Genomic DNA, 16,660 nt, shown 5'->3' on the forward strand with positions numbered 1-16,660 from the left:
AGAAGAGGTATGACATAACATACTACATACGTACCAAGAAAAACATTGCTGTGGCTGCGCAGAGTCCTTTGGAAACACAAACTGAACCACTGAGAGGACAGCAGTGCTTTATTTTTCACTTTTCAGTTCTTTTGGAAGACTAAGATTATCTGTAGAAGCTCCTCACATAAGCAACCATAGCACAGTTTCATACCAAATTCCGCTTTACAGGGTCTTTGAACACCAAGTTCCTTAGTTCAGAGAACTAGCGTCAAGTCATAAGAAACAAAAACTGGAGAACCAACACCAACCTCAGAAACATTCCCAGTGAATGGCATGTTTCAGCTGCACAAAATAAGGGCATGGATTATTCTTCATGTAATTCATGCTGGGAGAAACACAGAAAAAACCAAGCAGGCAAAGAGGCAACAACAGCAGTGCAGCACGCCTAAAACTTTAATCTTTGTTTTTAAAGAGTACAGAATTGAAAGTGACGCATTCTTCTCCTTTCCACCCTCCCATTCTCTATTCCATTGCTTCCCAAGTTCTCTCTAAGAGGAAATATTTCTTTGTTGATTAGTTTGACTTCCCTTCAAGAGAGGCATAGAAGTTAATCTCCAAAAGTAGGCCCCAAAGCAGTGAAACACTGGCACATGCACTCCAGTCCCCTCCCATTCATGGCATCATTTAAGTGCAATTCCTGAACACCATTTTCAGTAGGGATGTTTTTACTTAACCAAAGAGGGGAGGAGGAGGTATATTCGTGTGGTCTTAACCAGGGAGGGAAGGAAGACATACAAAATCCATCGTCTTGTTTCCCAATTTAAAGGCAGTTTTAGAAGCAGTCTGTCACTGACACATTGTTAAAATCTTAAGCAGCAGCTTAACTGGAAAAGTTTTGTAGCAGTAAGAAACCCCAGGGCACTTCAAAAACGGGAGCTTTGAAATCGCTGCTCAATGCCAGCTAAAGCAGCCTCACAAGGTCAATCAGACTTTTAAGTGTAAACACCCTCTGCTCCTAATGCCATTAAGTAAACACACTTCATTAATACAATTATATAAAGAGGAAGACTGGCAAGACAATACAAAAGATTACCAAGAATGGGAAAACCTACAGAGTTCAGAAAACAAGATTCTGGAAAATGAAAGTGGACTTTATTTTACACTGTAGGCTTTCACTTTTTATCCTTTTGAAATACATTTCATTTTAAATTAATAAAGATCATAAACTAATAAATTGATATGTTCTCTAAACAAACATAATAAAAATTCAGACATTACACCACAGGACCCATCATTTAAATATGCCAATAATAGAACAGTTAAAGTGATGCTGGCTACTGTGAGGATAAAAGATGTGGCTCTAAGGAGAAGTGTGGATTAGAGGAGAATTGAGAGTAAAGCAGGTGATGCCTTAGTCTGAATCTGAGCTCTCTTGCTTGCTGGTATGGTACTGGCTGACTGCTTCCTCCAAAGGAGCCATTGTCCCATCCGGCCGCACTCCCATTGGCTTTATGAGCTCATCTCTGTGAGGGATTGAAAGAAAGAATCCATATTAGCATGTGCACACATATCAATTCCCATGTGTATAATACAGTCACATACAGTATCTGCTTTGGTACATAATGAGCCTCTAAAAGGAAGTTATTCCTGCTAAAGCCGTCTGTTTTGAAGAAAAAGGCACAAAAAACCTTCCCAAATAGGTGGGAGGGGAAGAGCAGGACAGATAAAGACTTCATTCATGTAGGCCCAACCTACTTAGCCAATTAAAGATGCCATGAAAAGTCAGTGCCTAATAGGCTCAAGACAAGGAGCAGGTTCACTGTTTTGGATACACAAACTAGCTTTTCTTCTGAGAGTTTTCTAACAGACCGTTCTTCCTAAAATTCCACCTGCCATTCTGGCTAACACATACCCAAGCAATTAAAGCAATGATTTGATACATATTCATCTTGTTGAAGGAAATAAATCAGTTAAGAGAACAGATTCTGCCTACACTACTACTAGGGGTGTGTTAAGGACTTGCTGATTCATTTTAAAATAACTGACTGATTCTAAAACTATTGCTTTTGTTTATGGCAGTTTAATTACAGGATTTACAGCCATTTTAATCTCTTCAAAGCTCCAAAGGCTGCTCAGCGGTTAATCCAATTATATCTACTCCAAAAGCTACAGCCTCATCTAAGAGATGATTAATTATTGATTAAGACAATCAAAAAGTATTAGCACAGATTTATTCTATCCTTACTTTTTATCACCTCGTTTATATGTGGATTATAGCAAAAGCTGTAAGGGCAAAGATAACATTTTGATTTTATGCTGAAAAAAAAAGGGAAAATACCTCTAAATATTCAGGAATCGCCTAAATAAAGGAGCAGAGGTTTGATGTTAATTTACCCCTCATTTGAAAGGCAGCTCAGTAAAACCATGTTATTTTAAAAAATTGTTATTTAAAAATTGTTATGTTATTTATTTATTTATGTTTATGTTATTTAAAAAAATTTTAACATACATCTACCATCCTCCCAAGCCACGGACAATAAAACTGCATCACTTGGTGGGGAAGCACAGCCATCTCACCAGCTCTCTGCCTGGTCTGCACTACTACCTTGGCTGAAAAAAGGGACAACAATTCCGTGAACACAGCTGGCAATCAATCCAACCTCGATGCACCCACAGGAAAAGCAAGAAAGGCAACACCTGTGTTACATGGCATGCATATGCCAGACACTGTACAGTCAAGATGCAGTTAAATCAAATCTCAAAAAGATGTGATTAAACAGCAAGATAAATTCAGCTGTTTGTGCAGATGTGACAATCAGATCCTACAGTGATAAACTCATAAATCCCACATGAGAAACAATTGCTGTGGCTTGGCTGACCAAGTCTGGTGGGAAGCCTGAGTCCAGGGAAGGAGGTTTGCAAGACCAGATCAAAAGAGCACTGGGCAGGCTCTCCCTCAGTGTGTGTGGAAGAGCAGGATCCGTCTTTAAACAGACTGGAGAGAGTTAGCCATTACTTCAGGATTGCCAGTGAGTCCCCTCCCTTCTGGCAATGCAATCCATAGTGTGCAGATTCTGCCCAAGTGACAGCAGTCAGAGAATCTCTTAAAGATGTATGGAAAAGACACCTCTGAGCTCTTGAAATCAGATTCAAATGGGCTCAAAACATGAAAACTGCAAATCTGGTGTCCAAAGAGGACCAGAACCCTGCCTGCTGTAGGGGTACCCCAAAGGCAAAACAGGGGAATGCTTTGGAGTTGTGTATAATAGCAAAGACTTTTTTTCCCCCTGAGAAAGAATCCTATAAATCTAAGGTCTTTTTGGTTTTCAAACTTAAAACATCATACAAAACAAGTAATATCTAAAATGCAAAAATGTAGCCATGAAGAACAGAATCAACATTGCTTGCCCTTTAATAAAGCTGAAAGGATCCTAGATTTTTGTTTTAAAAATCCCAAAGCGTATTTTTAAATTCCAACATTTAATACTGCAGTCAGAGGTCAAGAAATCACCTAATTTTCTAGTCATTTACCATTTATTTTTGGTAATAAATGAATTATAATGGCTAATAAAGGATAACAATTTGTTCATGAAAAAGGGAGGAGAAACACAAGAAAACAAGGTCCAATGGTACCTTTATGTGGGGACCTCCCGCTCCTCCCAACAATTCTTAGGACTCTAAATATTGTCAAGAAGTCCTATCTCATTATTTGTCAATTATAAAAGCAAAGCTCTTTCTCTGGGGCTTCCCTTTTCCAGCCTCACTTTCACATCCCACTTTAGCTTTAGGCTTTAACCATGGGAGCCAGGCTGAGCTCACATTGCACAGAGTAACAAGGATGCTCATCAAGTACCTTTCTGTTCCTGCCTGAGCTTCCTGCTTTGCAGGATGGGAGAGGGCTCGTAGGGGTTTGCTGTTCTCTGCATTAGGAGGCTGAATTCCACACATCCTTCCTCAGCCAAGTGCTACCCAGTAAAACTGAACTGTGTGAAGACCGAAATATGCCAAGCCACCAAAGGAAAAGGGAGGAGAAACAAAGATCAGCCTATTTTGTTTCTAACCACAATCTGGGCCTCAACTGTGCTCTGACACCCTGGGCTACCTGAGGATGTGCTCACTGTCCACAGGGAGAGAAAGACAAGGTGGGAAAGAAAGTGCCAGGAACTGACAGGTAGAGCCTCAGAAAACAGGTCACTGTCCAGAAACTGGATGTTTATAGCACATCCATAGGGCAGAATATTGCTGGCCTCAGCCCAGTAGGTGGCAGTGGGAGTTATTCCATATCTATGAAGTTCCATACAAGCACACAATGTGTGTATTTATACATGTTTGAACATGCTTAGGTGACCTTCCACATACTCAAACGCATCTTGTAACATTTATTTTTCTAATGCAAATAAAGCATTCTATTCAAGTGTACTTAGGAACACACCATAATTAAACAGTTGGTAAAAAGCATTCTCTTCTTCCACTAGCAGATCTCCTAGAGTCCCTTCAAAAATCTCCATACATGTTCAGCCTTCCTGCTTGCCATTTAGCTTGATTACGACTAAAAAATCATTGCCTTGTTTTGAAGGGTGACTCCTGCCCGCTGTCTGTGCTGCAGGGCTGCACTGCCACACAGCATTAATGATGGTGGCTGTAATCAAACAGCCATCATGTAAACACCAGCCTGCCCCTTTGATAAAACAGCATCTTGGGGACCTATTCACCTCCTTATAATTGAGTGCCAAATAATAGTTCCGATCCTTTCAGGGAACATTATTTTGCTCTATGACAAAAAATGGGAAGAAAAAAAACAAACTCGATGTAGCATTGCCTTCTTCATTGATCCTATGATTAATTTTGTGTTTTTAATGAGTACGGTACCTTATTTAGACAGGTTCTCTTACTTGTTTTGTTGACTTCTGTTCAACGTACAACAAAACCCAAGCTGTGATAATTGGAGACCATTTTATCAGCAAAAGGATTCTTGCTATTAATACAAGGTTGGCTTGGGAAAAGCATCCTGACATTCTAAATTAGTCAATTAATATACAATTCTACCTACCATTTACAATAGAAAAAATGTTAGCATTTTTTCCAGACATTTTAATTAACACGGAGTATCTCCAATAATCTATTATATGGCAGAATATCACAGGACACTGACTTAAGTTGGCTAACTAGATGTTCTGTAAAAAAAAAAATGGAAGGCTGAATTAAATCCTTGCAGATCTGTGGAGTTTTTCAAAGCTGAAAGATGTGCATCCTGTGCAGAGGATACCGATTTACAGTCATCAAACAGTCCCCAAAGAACCAACAAGACACTACTGCAGGCAAAACCCACAGAGTTACATCAGGGCCAAGTTCAGGCATCCAGATTTAGCCTAAGTAGTATATACATCTCCCAAGAAATGCAATAATTGAGATTTCTCATGTTCATTTATACTTATAATTTGTATATATTTGATTATTTTAAAAAAGTAATCTCACTCAGCCAAATTTGATCAAAATACTAATTTCTATAAAGGCCTTTGCAGAATCTGACTCTATGTTAAAATACTGGCACAGGGGAAATGGGTTCATAACGATATTCAGCTTATCCTACAAGTATTTTGAGAAATCAAAACTGGGTGATTAATTTTAATTTAGCCTTGTTGATGATCAATTACCTCATAAACAGGCCCAAACACCAATAACCTAAAAGAGTAGAAAAGCTTGGGAAGTATGACCTGAAATAACCAAAAGCATCAATCAGTTTTACATGATCTCAAAAAGTTTCTATTTTTCAGTGCCAATGCTGAAGATAAAAACAAACCTGAAAAGCATACTACAGAACTAGGAAAAAGATGTCCCTTTGTACTTATAGCTTCAATAAACCATTTAGGAAGGGTACAGTGCAAACATTCAGCAGCTGTTAATGAAGGATATAATTTCCCAGTGAAGTAGTACTGCTTGGAAAATTTGTTTTGTGAGTTCTCACATTCAGCCAGTCAAAGTCAAATCTGAAGCGTCCCAGTGACAAACTGGCCTAATTATTATAATCAGTCAGGGAAGGAAGTTGACAAGTTTGTCAGTCCTTCAACTTTTTTTCATACTTTTCTTCAATAAAAGTGTGGCAGTTCTTTAAAGCTTAGCTTCCACTGCTGGGACAACACCAGTAAACTAAGTAAACCTGTTTTGCTGTACATCACACAAGCTTACTCTAAGCTCCTGTTCAGGTTACATTAAATTATATAAACTTGCTTAAGAGGAGAAGAAGTTGTTCGTTCCTGTTCCAACTTCCTCCCCTTTATAAGCAAAGCACTGCACCAAACTGAACCCGTTCGTGGCACATTTCCCCTCCTACGATGACAAGAGAGAAAAGCAGAAGCAGGAAGCTTGCCACGAGCTCTCTGCCTCAAAGGAAGACTCAAACCCCAGAATCAACCAAAAACTCCAACCAAGCAACCTCTGCTTTGAATCTGTAGGGTGCAAACCAAGGGTAAGAAGTGCATTCCATGTAGATTTAAGTCAGCAAACTCCCAGCACTCCTCAAGCTGGAGGCAGCACAAGTTTCCTGTTCCAAAACCATGGAGGGACTCCCACTACTATCAGCATGGTACTAACGCCTTCTTGTATGCAAGACTGGCAACTTCCCATGTCGTTTAACATCTGCAGGGCCCACAACTGCACTCAATTACATTCATGAAAAACATCCCACAACCTCCCCATTCCAAGTCTTACTTTCTTTTTCCCTCCTGGCAGCAATTCCTCCTCCCCTATTTTTAGTAAAACAAAAAGTGCGGGAAGAACAGTGAAATGATTTTATTCATGTCATCACAGCACCTAAAGGGATCACATCAACAACACTGTCCCACAGTAACCACAATATAAAACAAACAAACAAAAACCCTCCCACAGAGTGCCAGCCCTGAAGAAGTGTAAGTACTATAAAAGAAATTGCAGGTGAATGTAGGGGGCACAGAAGGCTCAAGGTGACAGCAATGCTGCTGGCCAAGAGGACAAGTGGTGACACAGGGCAGCAGCTGCTCAGTCATTGTCAGCCTGTGGCAGGCACTGCAGCAGGTGCCTCCAACCCTCCAGACTGAAAGGCCTCTTGTGCCACAGTAACCATTGGGAGTTTTTGTCCAACTGCTGCAGTGACAGCAACTGCCTTCAGTCTCAGCTTGTCTGCAGCCTCAATCTTACTTTCAAAGAATGTTTTAGAACATTTAGTCATTTTATTGTGGTACCCTTGATGCTCAGCATCTTGATTCTCTAGCTTAACACAGCAATGATTCAATTAAGATTACATGTGCATTGCATTTACTTCTCTTTCCTAAGAAGACTATGACATGGTACCGTTGCCTTCCCTGCAAATAATGCGAAAAAAATATCCAATTACTTCATTGATAGTCTCAGATCCGTTGTTCTAAGTTCCTTCCCTGCTTTCAATCCTGCCTGTAATTCAGTTTTTGACAACTAATGTAAAATCCAGATTCTCCTGTATCTTTTGCTATATTCCTAATCCTTAAAAGAGATGTAAAAACTTGTTTTGCTGAATTTCTCTCATAGATCTTGTTAATTGACTATCTATAGACTCTTACAAAACAAGCACATTTCTAGCTGATGAGTTTTTTCCACATTTGAAGAATGGATGCCCTTAAATATTTACCTCCTACAGCTCAGTGCAATGGCAAATTAGTATCATATAAATGTCTCTCAAGAATGTAACTTTACTTATGAATTAAAAAAATACAGGCAATCACTCCAGTATGGCTTGAAGTATGGGGAAAAAACCCCCAACAAATTCTAGGCATATTGAGCCAAAGAGAAAAAAAGCTAGAAATAAGAGCACAGGTCTATGTTCTTTTGTACACAGAAAGTTATGAACTGAAGATCAACCCTCTGTATCAATACTGTAACACCATTATGTCACACTAAGTACCCATTTCTTTCATGGCATTACCTTTGTCACATAAAACAAATTACAAAGGCTGATTTGTAATCCAGTCCACAATTAACCTAATCAATCCACAGTAAGTCTTAACTGAAATTCCCCTTTTAATTGCTCCATTATACAATTTATTGTTTCTGACAACAATTATTTTCACACTGTATTTGCCCTTCATGTAAGCAGCAGGCATAAGTAGTTACAATGAGATGCTGCTCATTAACTTGGGGAAAATACCCATGCTTGCCTTGGGCCTATATTGTGTCCCATACTTTAAAAGAAGAAATTCTCTTCATTACCATCAGCCTACCTATTCAGGTCCCCTGACCACCAGGGCCTTCCCAATTCTGTCCAATCCTCTGAAGTCCTGCAACATATCACTCTTTTCTTTGAAGTGCTAAACATTTTCTCTGCATTTAAAGTGGTCCTAATCCTACAAAGAAGTCGATTCTAGCATTATTTTGAAGCACTAGACCTTAGTAAAGAGCCAGGATACAAGCTGCCTCTCAAAAGCACAATACAATACCTGGAAAGTTTATCAAACATATTGACAAGCTTCATTGCTTCATATTCTTTTTGTTCTTCTGTCATTTCATCCATTGGATTGGGCATTGGCTCTTCTAAGTGACCAGTGATAAGGTTAATGCTGGAGGTGAAAAAACAACAGTTTACATTTCTGCAGGAATAGGTATGTTTTCTATCTTCTTAACAGCAGGAAACAGGAAGAACTCACAGAAACCATCAAGACTAAAACTGTCTGAACTGCACACAAAAGGTTTTATTATAAATAGACAAGGTTCATATTTATACCCTATTTTCTCATGAATCGTGACTGAATCTTTGTGCGGATTCACTGTATTAATGTCTTGTCAGTGCTCAAAAATGCATAGGCTGGTAGTCCTTGTTGCTGGAACACAAAGAGGAACAGTTTGAAACCAGGGGAATGACGATGGTAACAACAACAATGTCATTAGTACTAATGACATAAATAGGGAACTGGATGACAGATACATGTCTGAAATTAATTCTGTACAGGCTTGATTTTAAAAATATAGACAGGTTCCAGTTAATTTTGCATAAAATTAGTTAAGTGTTGCCCTTCCACGATGATGATTTTTTGCTCAAACCAGATTAAGTTATTTCACTTTGAGCATTTACAAAGCCAGCTTTACTTTCACCGTTAATACACATGAACAGTGATACGGAAATGGTAACAAAAGCAGAGAAGTAGTTCTAAAGAAAACTTTCAGGGCACATTATCCTTTCAAACATTTTAATCACAGATATTTAACAGCAAAACAGAAAATCAGATGCATAAATCAACTGACAGTTATCTTGAATGCTTTGTGTAAGCGTTAGCTTTTAACTAAATGGAAGTTATAGTTTTACTTATATGCATATAAGTGAATGTCAGGCTTTTGAAAGAGGAGTATAGAGGAAACAGCAAGAAAAAAAATCCTGAAGTGCAGAAATAAAAAGAAACCTCCTAGTTTAGAGTTAATTTCTTAGCATAGAAGCAACGTAACTCCTAAATCTCACACATTTAATCCTGTCCTTTGTTCATGTACCTTGACAGGAATCTTTCAATAAATCACAAGCACCCACCACGCACCTAATCATGTCTGTGTAATTCAAGGAAAACAGAGTAAAACAGAAGAATAATGTTAACACTTCAGATGTCCACTATCAACAATTTCTGGATATCTTTAAAACGGCATAAAATCCTAGACGTAACAAGACAAACTAAAACCTCTAGCACCCAATCAATTACATCTAATAAAAATCAACTGAGCTTCTACATGGTTAGTGAATTCGTCAATCAAATATATTGCATTCCTGCTGCATAACTTCTATACCAGTTATGTTGCTTCTCCCATATTTACATATGTGGCCTACTTGGTTTTTCAGGAAATTTTAGTACTGGGCAATCTGAAATTCAGTCAAAACCAAAAGTGAACTTACTGCTTTTCTCCTTTTTAACAAAGTTCTAACTAAAACCTTTAGCCATATCTGACACCATTTCTTTCTCCATTACAGAGATATACCCCACAAACTGTAGTTAGCAGCTTGGCAAACTTCATCTGAGTTCCCCAAATATCTGGTACAAAACCCATTCTTGCTAAGTTTGCTACTAAACTTTTTTCCTATCACTTCCTTAAAATTCTCTTTTCACACTTGAAATTTAAGTAGTTATTCAGATGTTAAATCATTCTCGTAGTAACTTTTTTTTTCCCCTGCATATCTGACTACATGATGGTCACTATTAGAGGCTGGTTTCTCAATAATTAGACCATGAAATCAGCAGAAGACAGGAGTTAATATAAGCAAGTTAAGTTAATATCATTCCAAAACTGGCCTCTCTGAAAAAGGTAAAAAAACCCCAAAATCCCATCAAAAGAATCCAAAATGCAACAGGATATGTGATATTGAAAACAATACCATACTTTGGCTTTGCAGATTTGTATTCTTCTGTGTCTGTATCCTCATCATCTGAGTACCAATGATCTCCTCTTCCTCCTGCTAGCAGGCCCCTGGCTGCCAGCAATCCTGCTGCGTTACCATAGCCTGTGTATTTCAACAAGCTATCAACTGCAAAGAGGATACAGAAAATTATTCAGCTGTACTCAGCTACAAAACAAACCTCAAAGAATGCTACAAGAACTGGGAGTTACAGCAAGAGGTAAATATACCAATTACAGCAAGACTTTATACAAAAGGGAGAAGAAAAAGTAATTTTTACCTCTCTCTTTACAAAGAACAAAAAGAAATTCTGCTGCAATTTGCTTTACTCCAAGGTCAACATGTGTCATAAGGCGGACGAGTTTGTTCCTCACTGTTGTGCCAACTTCAGGACGGTTTGAGACATCTCTTAATGGGGGCAGTACCTGGCAGCACACAAGAAAGGGAAGAACAGCATAAAATGCATGGAAATATCATGCAAAACAATATTTGCAAAAACAAATGTAGTCAACAGAACAAAAAAAATTACTCTGTCCTTCAAAAAGAAAAAAGGCAATAAAATCAGACAACTATGCCCACATGCATTAATAGTGACTCTTGCTTCTTATTATATTTAAGTTTTCTGGTCTGTCATTTTGGTCAGAAAAATACTGTCTCAAATGCAGACTTTAAAAATACAATTACTAGGAGTTTATGAGCACAAATGGGTGTCCCAGGAGAGTTGTCAACAGGCAGCCATAACATCATGCTCTCTGTTTCTTCTGTTTTCCTCATGTATCTTGTAAAAGTATTTTAAAAAATGCTCTGTAATTTATACAGAGCAGTTTATACAGAACAATGACGTGCTTAATGAAAAAGCACGAAAATAAGTACATTGCAAGTTATACTACTAGATTTCAAAAATGGGCTCTACATAGAGAGGAAACACATACTTCAACCACAAAACACTTTTAAAAGCTCAAGCTAAATTTTGGAAATATTTTGGAGAAATTACGATTTAACATTTCCTCAAATACACTATTTTCTCATTAGAGGTCATTAATATTGTTAACTTCAACCCTCAAGAAAGGCAGGTAGTGCATGAATGATGCAAAATATCTTGTGCCTCCTTGTGTGGATGCCTTTAGATTAATATCTGTGTACATTTTTTTCACATTCAAAGGATATACTCTATGATCTGCAAACAAATTCAGGCCATAATATGAAATATTTAATGATCTGAAGACTCGAATAAGAATTATAGATCTTCAATATTTTATTAAGGAATAAAAAAAGTGGTCACTATAATAAGAAATTCCAAGTTCTTTGTTTTCTAGGTGTCTAATGTAAAGTGTCATGTCCTGTGCAAAATTACAGCACAATTACTACTGAAATTGGACTCACTGGGAACTGATCCTTACATTAATTCTACGGTGCTGACTGCTTTGGATAAAACAGATTCTTCTTTTTCACACCAAGTATTCAAACAATTAGCAAAACCATTTTACTTTGTCCCTGCTTACTCCCCACAATGGGGATAGTACCATGACTGCCATTTCCCAGTGTGTTGTAAGAACGAATTAATGTTTTTAGAGTACTGTAATACTAATATGGTGATGAGTGCCATAGGACAGTCCATGAGGAAATCAATCATCCTGTCTTCAGATCACAATTTGAATAGCACACAATAAAAAAAGCCCAAGGCCAGAACTTAACAATGAGGATAATTCAAAATATCAAACATCCAGTCATGCAGTTAGCAACATCCATCCATTCTCTGCACTATATGAGGCAGTGGTCCTGTGGCAGGAGTCAGCATGCAATTATATCCTGACATTGAGATGCTCAGATGTCGTAAAAACATGCCGACAACTTCATTTTCTAGCTTCTGTACACTTGGCTCTGCAACTTTGTTTTATTTTAGAAGTTAACAGATCAGCAAAGTATCATAAAAACTAACTGTTGTGAAGAAAAACAAGTAACAAGAACAAGTTTCTTAAATTCCTCAAAAACACTTTTCTGGTATAGATGAAAGAGGCAGAAAATATATGCTCTTCTTCATTTTAAATTCCATTTATGAATTCAGGCACAGCTTTGATCTGGGAGCAGCATCTGGGATGCAACTCAAAAGCCACTGCAGCTCAGGAAGAGAGCAGAAACCAGAGGAGCAATTTCTTTCTTGTGCTCATCTTTTAGCTTCTTTCCACTTGACCTCAGGAAAAGCAGCAAAACAAACAGAAAACACCATACTCAACCACCAAGCTACACAGATCCTTCAGGTCTTTAACCATGGCACAGAAATCATCTTCCCTGTTAAAAGCCACAGTCCATACTGTAATAAAGAGCCCTTATAAGAGACAAAGAGATGATCTGTGCCTCTGTCCAGGGGCACGTTTAGTCTGACAGGACAGCTGATAACACACTGGTACACAAGTCTTAATCCAAACAACTCCTTCCTGCTGAAGTAAAACTAAACCTCAAGCAGAACCCATCAAAACACCTGTATTCTCACTTGCCACCACACAGCTCTGCAAAGTCTAAACTGCACTGAAATGCTTCTTATTTGCTGAATGTAAGGGAACAGACCTTACTGAATTTCTTACCCATCTCATAGGATCCACAGTGACTCACACTGACACAGCTTTACAATATCCCTGATGTTATTATTTAACAGCTTTACAAAATGTATCATGGAACTCAGGCCATAATATCTGTTGATGTACATGACTGAAAAATTATTTCTACAGCACTGTCCTGCACTGATGTACAAACCTCAAAGTTCATCACCAGCTTCAACCGCAAATTTCGATGAATTTTACTCACCTGAGCTTTGATAAACTTCCTGATATTCCGGTGAGTTCGGCAGCATTCAGTTAATAAACTAAGAACTGGAGTCAGACCTTCTCTGTAGCTGCTTCCCTAAAATAAGGCCAAACACAAATAAAACATTTTAAGAGCAAACTTTCCTTTTCAAATTCTGTGAATGCTTCAATAAAGTTTTATATGAGAACCAAAATATGAACTTTACATAAAGAACCAAATGTTCACCCTCAGACACACAGCAAAGAGCTTCAGATATTCACAGGAATTTGGAGGTGTTTCACAGCTTAGTTGGACAACCATATTTGTGCTAAGTACTGGCTGAAAGGTTTATACAGAACTTGATATAAGTGCACTTTTTGCCTTAGTGAAAGAGGTTCCTTTTGTGAAAAATCTCTGCAGTCCATACCTTATCTATTCTCTTCTCCATGAAATCCAGTAAAATCTGAATAGCTTCCATATTCATACCATTGTATTTTATATCTGTTTCCTCTTGGGACGATGGATTAATAAGAACATCCAAGCAAGAAACAGGAACATTGCTTAAGAGGTTGATTGCATTGCTGAAACAGATTTTAAAAATTCATTATTCATTTGAAAGAAACAATTAAAAACAGAGTACAACTCACCATAAACTGATTGTACAACTGCAATCAAAAAGAGGCCCTACAATTCAAACAATGCTTTATTTTCTCCTCTCTGGGTTTTAAAGAAGGTGGCCTGCATTATCGCCTGGGTTCTGGCTCTTGGAACAAACAAGGAAAAAGAAAGACAAAAAGTTCCAAAAGCAGCAGTGCAGGATTACTTCCAGGCCCCACAGTGTCTCATCCCATGGATAAGGCACAGCTTCCAGCAGCAAGCTACAGCAGCTGATCTTGCAGGACAGCAGGGGGAACTCTCACATTGATCTGCAGTAGTCAGAGTTTTCTTCCTCCTTGAAACTTCAAACATTTTACCATACATCCATATTAACAACATTAGTATGGCAAAATACAATATGGACAACATTTCCTCCTGCTGTAACAGGGGGGCAAAGCGGCCTTTTCTTAGGTCCCCTGAAATATTTTCATTTTTATTTAGCTTGCAGTATTTATGAAACACAGAAGGCTTTTAACACATTAAAAAAAGACTCAGGTTTATGTATCAAGCACTACCCTTCAGTAACTGGCAGTGTTCTCAACCTAGGACACAAAGAGGAGCATTTCCAAAGAGCCATTAAATTATTTCAATTAGGTCACAGGGTCCCTCCCTCCTCTTCAATGGAGTAAGGTGGGACTTACTTTGCAAGGATCTCTTGCAGGGTACACATGCCTTGAGTTTGCTATCTACCCTGCTCTCACTGTACAGACTTGGGCTTGGACTGTTCCTGAACACTGGGAGAAATTACGCAGATGCTGCAAAAATTAGAATTCCGTCATTATTTACTTGCTGATGTCCAACTAAACTTAAAAATGGAGGTATTTAGAAATAGCACAAAACTATTCAAGTTTACCCATGCAGACCTCAAAGCTATCAATGAACCAATGAGCACTCATGTTTCAAGGACTGGTGAAGTGCTCCAAGAATGGAGAAATCTTTTCAAACAACTTCATTTAAGACTTTTAATAATATCTACTTAGAAGCTCCCTCTGTTTCTAAGTTATTAATACAATCCTAACAAAGAATTAGCAAAAGAGAAAGCAAACCATGGCCATCTGACTATAACAGGATTTCTAACAAAATTGCTAGTTCTGGTTTGATCAGACTGGGTGGCTGTTCCACACTGTGCCATCTCCTTTTTGCTCCTTTAGTAATTGAAATTCAGACCACTATTACTTTTGGGAACGCCCGTTCTCTTTATTTTGTTTCTAAATCCTGCTCAAGATATGCCTTTTATATCACAGAAGTTATTCCTCTCCAATAATTCAGGAATTGTGAGAAACAAAACAGAAGAAATTCAACAAATATTTGATGGCTTCAGGCCTTTCATCAAAAGTTCTCTTTTTACCAGTTTTTTATTAAACAACCAAGTTCCCAAACACCTACAAAATTAATTTTCTGGATCACTGTGCCTGAGCTATTCTTTTCAATAAATGAAGCCCAGCTTTCTGATCTTTGTCCCTCCACTGACAGTTTTATTTGTGGCAGAGGAGTGTATGAAATTCTCCAGCTACCAGGAAGTCAGTGACTGTGCACAGATATGCACAATAGTGTTTGCATTCCTACTCCAGGGGGTAGAAATACTGCGTATATTACTCTCCCCTTTTTGGCTTCCTACAGATCATTAATCACTGGGACATGACATCCACCCACTCATGCTCCCAGCCCCCTCCTGATATGCAAATTCAGAAGCAAAGGCCTATTTAGAGCCAGTGAATGCCTTGATTAAAACCTTGTTAGTGGGCAAAAATGACACTCACTCTAACATGTGGTACTTTAAGTTGTTCATATTCAAACACTAAGCAATGCCGCAACAGAACCACAAGGACAATGCTGGGTACTAAAGTAGTTAAGATATTTTATGGCTAACTTCTGCTTTTTTATTAGAAATAGTCACACTGACAATCAGTACATCGCGGCTCAGGGCATGTGTCCAACACTCACTGTTCACCTAAAATAAATCCTCAACTTACACATTCAAAGCACAGCCATTCAAACTATGTGCTATAACAGGCTGCCAAAACGTTTCACTGAAGCATCTTAGGTTCTGCAGATTTATAAACTTGGGGAAGTGTAAGTAATCAGCAGTCTTAAGAAATACTTTTTTATCTCCTCAATGCTTCATACAGTTTATACAGCATTCACAACTGTTTGTATTTCATTTTATTTTTAACAGTTTTCATAATTGCCTTAGAGATAGGCTCCATGAGGAAAGCAGAGCTGCAAGTTGTGCTCTGCTCTCTCACACCTCATCTCTAGCAATAAAGATTGCACGGTCAGAGTCCAGCACGCTGAATGGCCCAAATGATGGCACAGACCTCTCTCTTTTAGCTACATACTGCTAATAACAGCTTACTCATTTCTTAGTGTGGCTCCTAGCAGGAATTGAGTTTGTCTGAATAGATCAGTGGACTGCAGTTGGGCCCTTTGATGAAGGCCTCAATCCATTTGAGGATTTGCAGGGGTGTTACTTCTGAGTATAGCTTTTCTATTCCAGAGCTCTGATGAACAGTCTTGGTGGAAGGGTGTATTCAATTGTTCTTTTATTGCATCCTTGCAGCATTCAAAGACACATCTCAGGTTCAGCAAAAAGGCTGAAAGATTTGAATCGCAGCAGTCAAATCCTGCACGGTGCTCTTGCAGCACGTAAATCAAGATCAAACACCACAAGCAATGATGCTATACTTGCATTCTTTACTCTTCAGCTAACAACCAGCTACAGTTTGCTAACTGAGGGACAAAGCTGTTTTCTCAGCATAGCAGAAAGACTAATGCAGTGCTACACTGAGTCTCTGCTGGAGAAGGGGGAACAGCTGCCTTGATACAAGGCAGTGATGTGTCCTCATTTATTTTGTGCTTCCC

At 38.4% G+C, this 16,660-nt stretch overlaps 1 protein-coding gene across 1 annotated transcript in view; it reads right to left on the reverse strand.

Moving 5' to 3' along the window:
• Positions 1–417: 417 nt before the first annotated feature.
• Positions 418–16,660, reverse strand: part of RIC8B (RIC8 guanine nucleotide exchange factor B) — a 30,804-nt gene continuing 14,561 nt past the window's right edge. Inside the window, exons 5-10 of the mRNA XM_054275836.1 lie at positions 13,569–13,722; positions 13,163–13,258; positions 10,641–10,785; positions 10,345–10,489; positions 8,427–8,546; positions 418–1,505 (exon numbers count right to left, since the gene is read on the reverse strand). Coding sequence (XP_054131811.1) covers positions 1,394–1,505; positions 8,427–8,546; positions 10,345–10,489; positions 10,641–10,785; positions 13,163–13,258; positions 13,569–13,722 — 772 coding nt within the window. The 3' untranslated portion in view covers positions 418–1,393. The remainder of the gene's footprint in view (positions 1,506–8,426; positions 8,547–10,344; positions 10,490–10,640; positions 10,786–13,162; positions 13,259–13,568; positions 13,723–16,660) is intronic.

This window comes from Melozone crissalis, unplaced genomic scaffold (genome assembly GCF_028551555.1).
Source record: "Melozone crissalis strain CALT ecotype California unplaced genomic scaffold, PUWL_Pcris_2 ptg000004l_1, whole genome shotgun sequence".
Taxonomy (NCBI): domain Eukaryota; kingdom Metazoa; phylum Chordata; class Aves; order Passeriformes; family Passerellidae; genus Melozone; species Melozone crissalis.